The following is a 14,919-nucleotide window of genomic DNA, read 5'->3' on the forward strand; positions in this document are numbered from 1 at the left end:
GAGGGTTCCAATGAGCGGAAGGTCCACTTTAGGGTGGACCTCCGCTTTAAGATAAAAAGCCTTCTGTGTGTAGCAGCCTCCCCAGCACCCCCATATTACTTACCCGAGCCCCATCTCTCTCCAGCGACGTCAACGAAAGTCTTAGCCATCCAGGACTCTCGCCCTGATTTAGACACAGCAGCGGTGCCATATGCCCCCACGCCTGTCAAAAAGGGGAGAGATGGAGCAGGGTCGGTCAGGGCTCCGTGTCTGAATGGACACAGAGGGCTGTGACTTGGCTCGGGTGCCCCCATAGCAAGCTGCTTGCTGTGGGGGCACTCGACAAGAGAGAGGGGCCAGGATCACAGAGGATCCAGGCTGCTCTGTACAAAACCAACTGCACAGAGGAGGTAAGTATAACATGCTTGCTTTTTTTATCAATTTTTTTTTTTAACGAGATTTGGAATTTTAATGCAAAAAAACACAATACATAACCCAATTTTTAAATAAAATATAAAAGATGATGTTGTGACAAGTAAATAGATACCAAACATGTCACGCTTTAAAATTTCCCACGTGCAACGGCAACAAATGACGATCAATTTTACTATCCATAGGCAACACTTTAAAAGGCCTTAAAGGTTACTTTTTTTTCTTCACTTTTTTTTTTTTTTTTAAGCACTTTTATTGCTGTCACAAGGGATGGAAACATCCTTGTGACAGAAATAGGCATGTGACAGGTATGCTTTATAGAGCGGTCTCCATAACAAGACCCCAAATCCCTCCTCTGCACTTAAAGACATTCAAGATCAGTGTATCTGAATGCTTTAGAAGTTTTAAAAATGGCGCCATCGACATCCAGGTAAATTGGAAGTGATGTCACGCATTCGCTTCAGGGTTACTATAGCGAACAGCTGATCAAAGCTGACTTGTCTGGCTGGCTGGTCAGCCTACCAGCCAGTGGACGTGTTAGCTGGTCACTTGGGTTTCCCAGGTATGACCACCGAAAGCCCAGCGATGTACGGTTACGTTGCTGGATGGGAAGTGGTTAACAATTGTACTTTTATTTTTCTCTATCAGCTCCCCCCCCCCCCCCAGTTATTACCTTTTGTATCTCTTGATCCTCACTGCTAGATTGCAAGCTCTAATGAGCAGGGCCCTCTGATTTCTATTGTAATAAATTGTATTGTAAAGTCTGCCCTTATGTAGTAAAGTGTAAAACAGTGGGTGCTATACAAATCCTGTATAATAAATCATGAGAATTAAAAAAAAAAAAAAAAACACACCTCATGGAAAGGGCAATGGCTACATTTAAAAGAAGAAAGGGGGGGGGGGGGGGTTAGGTGACGGGGCGGCCCACAGTGTGATCACACCACCCTTGCATAATAGCACGCCATAGATTATGGGAATTTCAATCACTCAGTCATCTGTGGGTGGATGTCTGAAAACTCACTCCAAGGACCTAAGGCTTTGTATTAGACAAAAAAATATATATATATAGGCTGCCATTGCAGAAACTTTAGAAAATGCCATTTGCATGACTAATGGTTAACTGAAGGTTGAAGGTCAACAAACTCTGAGGGCTTCACAGAACAGCTGCATTTATACCGAGATTAAATTACACACAGGTGGATTCTATTTACTAATTAGGTGACTTCTGAAGGCAATTGGTTTCACTAGATTTTAGTTATCAGAGTAAATGGGACTGAATACAAATGCACGTCACACTTTGATATTTGTATAAAAAAATTTTTTAAAACCATTTATCATTTTCCTTCCACTTCACGATTATGTGTCACTTTGTGTTGATCTATCACATAAAATCCCAATAAATACATTTATATTTTTGGTTGCAACATGATAAAATGTGGAAAATTTCAAGGGGTGTGAATACTTTTTCAAGGCACTGTACACATACGTTAGGCCCGGTTCACAGTAGTGCGATGCCAGACATTGCATGTGATTCGCACAGCACTGCTGTTCAGATCACATGCGATGTCTGTGCGATGTGATTTCAACCATACAAACTGTATGGCTGAAATCGCATTCCATTGGCACCAAAATGGTGCAGGACCCTTTTTTTGGTCTGCACTGGAATCGGATTGCATGGGTATTTACACTTATGTGATCCGATTCCTGCACCATTTCACAGTCCGCACTGCGATCTGCTGACCAATCTGGGGGTGTCGTTAACTTTACATTGGCACCCGCAGATCTCAGTGTGAACCACTGTGCGATTCAGGTGTGATTTAGGTGCGATGCGGGAACCCGCACTGGATTCGCAGGGTTCTCGCATCGCACTAGTGTGAAACAGCACTTGGTCAGGATAGGTGGGGGGTGGGGGGACGACTAAATACTCATTGTGCAAAATAAACCAACAAGAAAGTTTTCATTCTCAGAGATTTCAGTCCTCACCTCAACCATCCTGCCAGTCATGCCACGTCATGCAGCATTGTTATCTGCTGTAAACACTGACACACACACACACACACACACACACACACACACAGCCTTAGTCAACGTATCGCATCTGCTCACAACACACGCATTCCAACATTAACTCTCTGCTTTCCTGAGCCGCCCACAGCCAAGTTATATAAACTTATCAGATTAGCACTCCGATTTGTAGACCCAGTTTTTTTTGGGGGGGGGGGCTGAAATCACCAAGGGGCCACACAAAATACTTAAGAGTAGTACCAAAGCCTTCTCGATTTACCTAAAACAACTAAGATTAATGTAGTGAAGGACAATCATTCCCTGACAAATATTGCAGAAAGACTCGCATTATTTGCTATTCGCAGGCACAGCATTTATCTTCTTCCTTGCCGCTTATATGAATTCCGGGCGGGGATCCTAACCTCAACTCAAAGTGTTCGTAACCTTTTAAATAAAACTTAATAAAAACAAACTGTCTCTTTAAGGCTTTTAACCACTTTCAGACCAGACCAATTTGCTGGTCAAAGACCAGACCACTTTTTGCGATTCGGCACTGCGCCGCTTTAACTGACAATTGCGCGGTCGTGCGACGTGGCTCCCAAACAAAATTGTTGTCCTTTTTTTCCCACAAATAGAGCTTTCTTTTGGTGGTATTTGATCACCCCTGTGGTTTTTATTTTTTGCGCTATAAACAAAAATAGAGCGACAATTTTGAAAAAAAACGCATTATTTTTTACTTTTTGTTATAATAAATATCCCCCAAAAATATATAAAAAAAAAAATTTTTCCCTCAATTTAGGCCGATACGTATTCTTCTACATATTTTTGGTAAAAAAAATCGCAATAAGCGATTATTGATTGGTTTGCGCAAAAGTTATAGCGTTTACAAAATAGGGATAGTTTTATAGCATTTTTATTAATAATTTTTTATTATTTATTTTTTTACTAGTAATGGCGGCGATCTGCGATTTTTATTGTGACTGCGACATTGTCGGGGACCCATCGGACATTTTTGACACATTTTTGGGACCATTGTCATTTATACAGTAATTACTGCTATATAAATGCAGTGATTCCTGTGTAAATGACACTGGCAGTGAAAGGGTTAACCAGTGGGTGGCAGTGTAGGGGTTAAGTGTTCCTAGGGGTGTGTTACTAACTGTGGGGGGGTTGGGCTTTCATTTAGTGTACACTGATCTCTGCTCCAATCACATGGAGCAGAGATCAGCGTCACTAGTTGCTAGGCAGAATGGGAAAATGTTGTTTATACAGCATTTCCTCCATTCGGCCGCTCCGTGAGACGATCGCGGGGATGCCCGCGGTGATCGAGTCCGCGGGTCCCGCGACCGGACTCACGGGGGTCCCGACCAGCGCGGGAGCGCGCCGCCGGCGGCGCTCTCCCGATGGCACGGCGGCAACGAATATTGGACGTACATGTACGCCAATATGCCTGCCCGTGCCATTCTGTCGACGTACATCGTCGTGCGCTGGTCGGGAAGTGGTTTTAACTGTGTTTTTTTCATATCAGTATGTCATTTTATATTGTATGTCATATGTAGTCAAATATATAGGCAAAGTAATAAGCAGCGGCAATAGAAACTTCCGTTAAAAAAAATCGAAAAAAGTGTAGGTGGCCATCATTTTCACCTGATGCTGGCTTCCTATGCTGGATCACATGCGCATATTATAATTTATGGGCCATCACATTTGCTAAGCAGTGTGTATGCTGATGGTGGAGGATCTCATCATTCAACCTCATTTTCACTTAGGGTCCTTTCACACGGGGTGGATCAGTGCTGATCTGCCCCGTAGATATCCGCTTGCTCAGTGGGGAACGCCGGAGCGATCTCCGCTGAGCAGGAAGATGACAGGTCTGTCTCTGCACACTGCGCAGGGGATGGACCTGTCACAGCTCCGCTCTCCCCTACAGGAGATCGGGTGACGACGGACCGCAGTGTCTGATCCGATGAGAGATGGAAAAATAGCTTTTTCCTCCGTCACACTTTTTCGGATCGGAGCAGGTCGGATGTCAGCGGACTTGTCACCGCTGACATCCGACGCTCCATAGAGCTCTATGGAGCATCTGTTCTGGTCCCCCAGAAAAACTGACAGGCGGATCTGAACGGATCGTCTGTGTGAAAGGGGCCTAAGTGGACATTTTATGCTGCTTTCACATATTTGAAGGACTTTTTTTTTTTTTAACCAGACCAATAATGTTTTTTGGTTGCGTTTTCACCTTTGGCACTTTTAAATATGTGTAAATATATGAATTTGTATATTTAACATTTTCTCGATATGAATTTTCTATTTTTGCACTTTATATATATTTTGTGGTCTAAAGTTTATATTAGCACTACTCACAACTTTACATATATAATGTTTACAGCTGGTATCACAGTTGATCAAGTGACTGCTTGCTATATATCATTTTATGACCTAGATGCAGATTTCTTGAGATTTACTCCTTATGTAGTACCTGGTTGACCCAGCCAGTTCCCCATGTCCCAGTTGTAAACTGACCACGCTAAGCATGGAAGCCGATCCATGCTAGCGTGGTCAGTTTGTCCCTTCTCATCCCATTTGGAGTTACAGGTACGCCCCAGGCAAACCTGCCCTTAATCTATCCACTGCTAAATGTGCACCAGTTTGGAGACGCTCAAAACTATAGCGTTAGGACCGCAGTATACAGAGAAGTTTTAACGTGGGCACTGTGGCTTCCACATTTAATTTCCTAATGTGTGCAATAACCCAGTCTTTAACATGAATTGTTACATAGAGTTTTTTTGCAGGCTAGCTGGTAAATGTGTTGAGAAACACCTTTGGGATGAATTTGAGCGGAGACTGTGAGCCAAGCTTCTCATCCAACATCAGTACCTGTCCTCACGAATGCGCTTCTGGAAGAATGGTCAAACATTCCCATAAACACACTCCTAAACCTTGTGGACAGCCTTCCCAGAAGAGTTGAAGCTGTTATAGCTGAAAAGGGTGGGCCAACTCAATATTGAACCCTACGGACTAACACTGGGATTCCATTAAAGATCATGTGCGTGTAAAGGCAGGTGTCCCAATACTTTTTGGTAATATAGTGTATATGCTGCATATCTATGCCATAAGACTCTTGCATTATTGGTTGACATCATGGGATTGATTTACTAAAACCAGAGAGCGCAAAATCTGGTACAGCTCTGCATACATACCAGTCAGCTTCCAGTTTTTTTGTCAAGCTTAAAGAGGAGTTCCACCCAAAAGTGGAACTTCCGCTTATCTGATTCCTCCCGCCCTCCGGTGCCACATTTGTTTTTTTACAGGTACACTTTCCCCACTTAAGGGAGACCAGACCGCGGCGAAGTACGTCAGCAGCTCGGCGCCACTCCTTCTCCCTCCCCTGCTGGGACAGTGAGAGCGCAGCGTGCTTTGCGCATGTGCAGTAGGGACCCGGCTGTGAAGCCGAAAGGCTTCCTTACCAGCAATGGCAGCAGCACCTGACCAGCTGATGTAAACAAATGATATAAACCCTGTGAGCTGCCGAAACTAGAAAAAGCTAAAAAAAAAAAAAAAAAAAAAAAACTAACACAAAATGTCAACCATGTTATAAATAGCTGCCAGCACACCCCACACTTCCTCAAAATGTGACAATGAAAACGTTTATAACCCAATGTGCGGCGCTAAAGTGAACATATGCGGGGTAGCGCACACACACACACATTTTTTTTATATATATATATATACTGTATATATTATATAAAAATGTATAACCTCTAAAATAAGTTAAACATATCCCAACTATAGTGCTCAGCTTTTATATTATATATATATATATATATATATATATATATATATATATATATATATATATATATATAAAATGCAAGTGCTCAGTGTGATTGCACACAGTCCTCAATGATGTTTTCAAACAATGATGATAGTCCATAAAAGTAACAAAGGAAGTGCACTGTCCCCCACCAGATGTGCCCACACCTTAAAGTGGTTGTAAACCCTTACAACACACTTTGACCTACAGGTAAGCCTAGATTAAGGCTTACCTGTAGGTCCAAGAAATACACGGTTTAGGAGATATTTGCCGAAAGATAGGCACCGCTGTCAACGGAACATGCGCCGTAGACAGCGGCACGCAGGCGCACTGAGCGCAGCACCGGCAACGGCGAATATGCCGCGTGTGGCGGCTCCCGTGCGCATGCGCGGGAGTGACGTCATTGCAGCTTCGCCGAATGACAGCGGCGGAGCAGCGAGACCCCACCGAGAAGATGGATGCACCGGACTACAGGGGACAGCGGTGACTTCGCTGGCTCCTGTGTCAGGTAAGTGACACATAATGGGCTACTATGCGATGCATAGTAGTCCATTATACTTTACCTTTGCAGGGAATCAAAGAGGAAGTAAACCCATCAGGGTTTACTTCCTCTTTAAGGGCTTTTAAAATAAACCTGTAGTGAATGGCAACAGCTTAGATGATCATCATGTGTTTTCCTCATTCGTATAGCGGCTGGTTAACTTTCAGCATAGATCCCATATTTATAGCACCTCCTGGTAAAAACGCTGAACAACAAAGCCACAACTTCCTCCTGGTTTTTCAGTAATCACTTTTCTCTCTGCACAGATGTAGAATTTCAGAGGCAACTGCCACAAAATTCATTTTCTGTAGCAACAGGAGGTGAAATTGAAGGCTTGGTTGGTCGAATCTCAAAAGCAATGGTGGCATCATCGAATCACAAAAAAAAAAAAAAAAGAAAATTTGTTCGCAATTGGACCCATGTATGTCCTGTATTAGAAGCCAATTGGCTACCATGCACAGATGCACCACATTTTGCACCCTCTAGTTTTAGTAAATCAACCCCTATAGGTCTTGCATTCCATAAAACCACTAAAAAACTTTTCTAAAAGAAAATATAAAACAATGAAGAGAAACTTGAAAGGTGTGGCAAGGCAACAAGACCGCATGAACTATGTGAACCTACAATATAAGTTGTTCTGTCAAATATTTTAATCGATTCCAACTTTTTCTTTAACAATTGCATACTTTGAAGTGTGTTGGCGTATAAATGCAGCTTCCATGCGTCTCCTCCCACTGGAATGTCTACAGACACTGAGTCATCGGCAGAGACTGTACATATAGTGACTGCGGGACGGGTTACTCATGCAAGACTCAGTCACATGGCAGGACAAGGAAGTTAGAATGCGGAAATAATGATTCTGCTTTAATTCAGATTAGAAATATCAGCTTACTCTCTGTATTGACACATTTGCCATTTTTTTTTGGGGGGGGGGGGGGGGGAATAGGTATCCTCTCGCTACTTTCGGGAGCCACTGCTGCAGCTGTTGAAGTCACCGCTCGCCTCCCCTCTCCTTCCCCTGCCACTGGGCCAGTAGTAGAAAGGAGTGGAGCATCACACATGCACAGTAGGGCTCCTGGCGTAAAGCCGTGAGGCTACACTGCTGGGTTCCCACACCCACAATGGTGGCGGCAGCACCCAACAGCTGAGGGAAACATCAGCTGCAGTGCCGTCATTGCTGGACTCCAGGACAGGTAAGTGTCCTATTATTAAAGGCCAGCAGCCGCAGTATGTGTAGTTGTTGGTTTTTAATTTTTGCAGCGGTGGGCAAACCTCCGCCTTAAAGAGGAGCTCCAGGCTCCTTCAGAAAAAAATTAAGAAAGTCAGCAGCTACAAATACTGGCACTTGTGGTACAGTAAACAAGAAGTTTCCTACTGCACATGCCCGAGTCACACTCAATGGTGCCCCATTGTGAATGGTCCTGTAGTCTTCTGGCACCTGAGATGTGTCTACTTAGGTGTTTTAATGCATTTTTCCTGGCATCTTGATGGAGGTATGTTAGCAAGAGGATTACTGTACTAAATTCATTATCCTGATGAAGCAAAATTCCGGCAAAATGTGTTGACACATGAAGATCCCTCTGTATTGGGTGTATCGAACAAGAGCAATACTTTTGTTCTATGTACAGTTAATCAATCAAGCACCATAGAATAATGGTTTTAATAAGCCTTTTTGTTCATTTTTTAATAATGTAAAATAAAAAATTAGATATTTTATCTGTCGGCTCCTTGTCTGGCCTGTACAGTCCAATCTTTTTTCTTTTGGCTTTAGCTTCTATACAAACTGGATGATGACAAACCTTGGCACCCCAGATGTTTTGGAACTACATTTCCCATGATGCTCAACTACACTCCAGAGTGCATGAGCATCATGGGAAATGTAGTTTAAAAACATCTGGGGTGCCAAGTTTCACCATCACTGATCTAGAGTGTCACACCTATATACATTTGTTTTAAGATACGGCTGCTGGAACAGGAAGTATACTTAGATGCTCTTTTTTTGTATAGGCTCGGTTTAGTTTACAAGACATGACCCTGTGCTTACAGGGTCACTTTAAACCTCAACTCCAGGTAAAGTCCGCCCTCTCCCCACCCCTGCCAGGACATGGTTCGTACCGCTGTAAAAGGTGAGGGAGCCAAGTGGACATGGGGGTCTTCTAGAGCCCTGGTGTCTCAGTAAATAGAGCCTGGTAGTGGCACACAAAGAGGAACAAGAAGTGCCAGCAGGGGAACCAAGACAAGGAGGATCAGGGCTGCTCTGTGCAAAACCATTGCATAGAGCAGGCAAGTATAACATGTTTGGGTTAAAAAAAAAAAAGGCTTTACAATCACTTTAAGGTTTATGACCATACCCATGAAAATCCACAAACGTAATAAATGTTACCACAACCAGCAGAAACCTACCAGCTTCATGATCTCACTCTCCAGGTTCTGGATACAGTCCAGTTTTCTCTTTCGGCAGCGCTGAGCGGCAATCCTGTTCTTGCTTCGTCTACGTATATCATGGATACAGTCCAACTGCTCTGTTGAAAGGGTGTGCGTTTTCACCAAGGACTGGAAATCATAGCGTGAGAGGGAAATGATCTTCTGTGCATTGAATGGCAGCGTTTTCTGCAAGTCAAGAATAAATCCATAGGTAGAATGAAACAAAGTAGGCTGGGATAGCAAATACAAGCCTTCAGATGACAATAAGGGTCCTTTCACATGGGGCGGATCAGTGCTGATCTGCCCCGTGGATATCCGCTTGCTCAACGGGGATCGCCGGAGCGACCTCCGCTGAGCAGAAAGATGACAGGTCCATCTCTGCACACTGCGCAGGGGATGGACCTGTCACAGCGCCGCTCTCCCCTATGGGAAATCGGGTGATGACGGACCGCAGTGTCCGTCGTCACCCGATCCGATGACGGATGAAAAAATAGCTTTTTTCCTCTGTCACACTTTTTCGGATCGGAGCGGGTCAGATGTCAGCGGACCTTTCCCCGCTGACATCCGACGCGCCATAGAGCTCTATGGAGCATCCGTTCAGGTCCACCTGAAAAACTGACAGGCGGACCTGAACGGATTGTCCATGTGAAAGGGGCCTAAGGCCCATTTCACACAAGTGGACCGATCAGGGCTATGAGTTCTTCAGGCAGACAAAAATCGGACCCTCCATTATCCTCTATGGAGCAGTGGATGTAAGCGGACAAGTGTCCATTTACACCCGCTGATTTGCTAAAAAAAAATAAAAAAAAATAAATAAAAAAAAAACGAAAACAGAATCTGTCCCCATCTGTCAACGAGATTGGGATCTGTACCCCATCTGTCAAGTGGATCGGATTGGATGGCAGTTGGGTGTAAACGGAGAGGTGGTACATTTACATCCAACAGCCCATAAAAAAACACAGGCTGTGTCTGTGTCAGCTGCATAAGCAGAGCAGACACGGAGCAGCCATCCGCCTGCCCAGCAGGGAACAGTAACAGATTACCCGCTTAGCTGGTGGAGTCTGCCCTGTGTGGAAGAGGCCTAAAAAGCAGCGAGGCAAATAATTTTTTGTAAAGTTTTTAACAAATATGAAATCCTTACTAAAGAAATCATCCTACTGTATTAAAGTGTATCTACAGTATATTTCCGAACGTACTTTTCTTTTAGCTTTGGATAGCTTAGGGAAGGATTAGACCTTCTGCCAGTTATCACTATGGAACTTCACTAAATGGACATTCTGGAATATTGTTTCCCTACACCTGGATTTGTGTGGTGTCACCCAAATAGCCAAGGCACCTGCCTCTCACAAATGGTTACAAATGGTCAGTGCGGTGTGGTGTGATGTATTACATGTTTTACTAAAGTAAAAGTCTGGTAAGAAGGTTGTCCCCAGTACAGGAAGTAAGAAGAAATCTAAGAGGAGCATGGACAACAGGAAAAAGCCATTTGTAAACAGTCACTGTGTGTTTTATTAAAAAAAACAAGGTTATGCAATGTGAGAACTTAAGCTACCTGAAAATATGCACAATTACCTAGCAACCCTGGACTGTGACATACCACCCCACCCCCGCTGCATATCAGAAAAAAAAAAGGTTTTGCACAGGTTTGGTTGCAGGAGAAGCAAAGCAGTCTGACAACATTCACAAATACCTAGACACCTGGATTTTGAACTCTCTTTCCTCATGCTATGACTGAGCTCTTCTATACCTTTAGAACTTTGGCTTCTAAGGTCGCATACACACGACCGGACTTTCCATCGGAATGAACTCTGACGGACCTTTCAACAGACTTTGACGGAGTTCCCGACCGAGTTCCACTGTAACGGACTTGCCTACACAAGATCACACCAAAGTCAGAACGTTTAACGTGATGACGAACGATGGTACTAGAAAAAAGAAGTTCAATAGCCAGCAGCCAATAGCTGCCCTTGCGTCGTTGTTGGTCCGTCGGACCTGCATACAGACTAGCAGTTTTCTTGATAGGAACTGGTTCCGGCGGAAAGATTTGAAAAATTTTCTATTGCTAAAGTCCGTCAGATTTTGACAGAAAAGGTCCGATGAAGCCCACACACGATTGAATTATCCAACAGATTAGTTCCATCTGAACTTTGCTGTCGAAAAGTCCAGTCGTGTGTACATGGCATTACAGTCTTTGCAACTTTCTGCAAGTTCAGGAGGTTTTCTGCTTTCAAACAGAAAATAAAGACTGAAGGCATTGTCTATATCTGAAACTCCCACCAAGATGCTCCAAGGCTGGCATTGCTCGGGGCTGATGGCTATAACTGCACATCGCAGCCTTTGTACGCATTTGCTGTGAAATGTTTACATGCCTGGGCTTCTAAAAAAAATTATAAAATAAAATGGTAAAAAAATAATACAAAAATGAAACTACTGACACAAGTAGCAAAACTACCAGGGTCACAAAGGTCGCACCGGCAGGGTCCCCAAGATGGCTGGAGGGAGCACCACTACATAGAACGTCAAAAGGGTCCCGCTGCGGGACCATAATATTGGGCCCCGGGGATCAGCTGGGGGTTAGGTGGGCCCTTCATGGTTTCTTGCAGTGGTACCCTGAAGGTTCTACTTAGGCCTCTGTTTCTTACTATTCAAAGCTTAATTTCAAGCTAAGAAAAGAGTGGAATCAGATTTTACCTCACATTCTTGCTCTTTGGCAGATGACGACTCAATGCTATCCACCTCGCTATCACTATCCGAGTCTTCATCCAAGTTGATGGAACAAGCATACGGGCACTCTTCTTGGGACTTACTTGGAGCACTATCCTCACTGCTTAGCTGTGGACTGTTGGCACATGCATCATTAGTGAGATTGTTTATGAAGGGGCACGATACTGGGTTGAGTGTTGTAAAAGTCCGTTCAGGGACGTCGTTGGATATGGAGATGCCCAGCCAGGGACATTCAGTCCTTTTCTCCATGTTGTTCTCCAACTGTGGTTCCTTGCTGGCCACAATCTCCAACTCTTCTTGGCATGAATATTCAGCAGGGTACACATCAGGCCAAAAACCTTTGGCAAGATGTTCAGCAACTTCTCTTTCCACATTACTGCGCTCCCTTAATAATGGAGGTTTTCCAGAAGCACAAAGTTGAGGTTCTGCTACTAGCTCGGAGGTCAGAATTTCAGCTGCCTGTAGGTTGCTCCGACGACTGTTGCTCCCTTCCGGCAAACCTGCTGTGCTGGAGTCATTGGGGGTGTCTGAGTAGTTTAGGCTTCGGTATGGTTGATATGCACTGAAAGGCACTGAGCTGAAGTCTTGAGGTCCCAAAGGAAAACAAGGCGAGTATGCAGCAGTCATTACTACTTTGTCATCAACACAGGTAAGGTTTTGATAAGAACTGTCAGGGCCCTGTGAAGGTATTAGATTTATTTCCATGTCAGACTTGACTGCATGAATATCCTCCACGTGAGGTTTGGGCTGGCTGACTGGTTCAGAAGCATCACTTGATGGTGCTGGGGATGGAGTCTGAGCATCCAGATTGCTGGAACACGTGCTGACAGATCGCACCCGGCCACTTTTACAAGCTTTCTGAAACTTCCTGTACTTTGGACAAAGAGAGGAAAATCCGGAAGCACTGTCTCTGCCGAGGCAAAATGATTCACAGGGCTGCTTAGGGCTCTCAGGAGACGGGGAAATATTTTCTATCTCCGCCGGACATTTCAGGTTCTGGGTAAAATCCTCCCTCCACAGTTCTTCCACCTCATGCACCGGTGGTCTTCCCGACTCGCTCTGTGGCCCAGCTGCCTTCGGGCAGAAAGACTTGCAACATTTCTTTCTTGGGTCTGCTGACTTGGCTTTGTTATCCTGGAATTTTAACTTCAGGAATTCAAAACAGGTTTCTTCAACATCATGGATTTCGAGCAACTTAGCGCACTTTCTGATTTCTGATAAGCTATCTCTGGTGATGAGGAGCTTAGAGGTATATGCAAACTGAAGAAGAGGTAAAAATCCTTTCACAGTTACCTGCAAAGTAATAAAATAAAAAAAGACAACTTTTCAACAAATTTGCATATGGACTTCAATAAAACTTATTTCACTAAAAGATTTAAAAAGCTCCATTTAGTCAATTTCTAAAGTGTGCCAGATTACTATGAGCTAAAGGATAACTCCACCTTCAGAAACATGTTACACCTATGTTAAGGGTTCACTGCTTTGTAGGCTCCTGTAAAAAAAAAAAAATGATAAATGCACTTTCTTTACTGTAAAAATACGTACATTTATTATTTTTTTAGACCCGAGTGGAAAGGAAATGTGGGCATGGCCATTTCTGCCTGTGTTTATACAAATATGTTAAAAACCTGCATTATTTCTTAATAGTACCACAACACATGTAACAGTTGTGTGTCTTGTTGCGTGCTTTCTGCAACACCAAACTCAGCTCAGTACCAAAATTTGGTATGCAAGCCTCTTTGGCATTTTGTTCATGCAACAGGCAGCTTATTTATGTCAATGGGCTGTTGTGCCAAAACGCAACGCTACAATCAGATGTAAACATCGCCTTTAAAAAGGCTAAGTTCACCTTTAAAAAAAAAATTTAAAATAAAATCACATTTTGTGCATTTTTTTTATTTTTTATTAGGAGCCCGTAAAGCATTACAATCAGCAGATAGCGGGTGTAATGCAGACTGTCAGTAGAGCTTTCTGCCCGTACCTCCAATACGGGCAGGCAGTTACTGAGTGCTATGAAGATCAATGAACTACGACAATCCTCACCAGCTTGTAATTCATTGATAACTACAAGCTGTCACAGCAATGGCTGACAGCAGTTGTAGTTCATTCATTTATTCAGAGAAATCCGTTTGTGAATTGTGACAACTGGTGCAGGGAAAAGATCACCACCGCTCAGGTCAGGGTGGCAGTAGGCCATTTAGTAATAGGTTACATCATAAATACGACTAGCATGTTACTAAAAGTTAACTTATCCTTTAAGTCCACTGAGGTGCATGCCACTTCCTGAATTTATATTTTTTAACCACTTCAGCCCCAGGTTTTACCCCCTTAATGACCAGGTCATTTGTTGCGATACAGCACTGCGTTACTTTAACTGACAACTGCATGGTCATGCGATGCAGTACCCAAATAAAACTGATGTCCTTTTTTTTTTTTTTTTTTTTTTAAATAAAGCTTTCTAGGGGGTGCTTGCTAACTGTGTGGTCTGACAGGAGGAAGACAGAGATCAGTGTTCCTGCTTATCTCCATCTTCTTCCCTGTCAGAGCGACAATCTGCATTGTTTATATAGGCAGATGGCTGTTCTGCCTCTCCCAGGAACGATCGTGGGTCCCTGGCGGACATCAGGTCTGCCTGACCCGCTGATTGGCATCCCCTGTGTCCAATCAGTGTGCAATATTGCGCAGTGAATGAACTAGTGTGAAAAAATGTCACTTAAAAAGACCCTTTGTACTCGAATAGAGTAGGTACATAACATAACACCAATGAGTGAAACAGTCTATTGCAGCCAACAAAGCAAATAGGCAATATAACCGTGAAACATAATGACCAAAAGTGAATCAAAATCCAATCGGAGAATAAACTACACATCATGTGACTTGAAGTGAAGAAAAATTGCCGATAGATGATCCACCACCAATAAGTAGAAGGCTTACCAAAAAGATTGAACTCAAACAGGCATACGCTTAATGAGTCAATCAAACTTGACAACACACCGGGAAAAAA

The 14,919-nt window shown here is 43.5% G+C and overlaps 1 protein-coding gene across 2 annotated transcripts in view; it reads right to left on the reverse strand.

The window, feature by feature from the left end:
- The window catches only part of BACH1 (BTB domain and CNC homolog 1), a 65,551-nt gene that overhangs the window by 6,199 nt on the left and 44,433 nt on the right, over positions 1–14,919 (reverse strand). For both annotated transcript variants that reach the window (XM_077480015.1, XM_077480016.1), the window contains exons 3-4: positions 11,883–13,208; positions 9,171–9,377 (exon numbers count right to left, since the gene is read on the reverse strand). In XM_077480015.1, the coding sequence (XP_077336141.1) occupies positions 9,171–9,377; positions 11,883–13,208 (1,533 nt within the window). The remainder of the gene's footprint in view (positions 1–9,170; positions 9,378–11,882; positions 13,209–14,919) is intronic.

This window comes from Lithobates pipiens, unplaced genomic scaffold (genome assembly GCF_037356315.1).
Source record: "Lithobates pipiens isolate NorthernLeopardFrog02 unplaced genomic scaffold, aLitPip1_a1.2 Scaffold_16, whole genome shotgun sequence".
In the NCBI taxonomy this organism is placed as follows: Eukaryota; Metazoa; Chordata; class Amphibia; order Anura; family Ranidae; genus Lithobates; species Lithobates pipiens.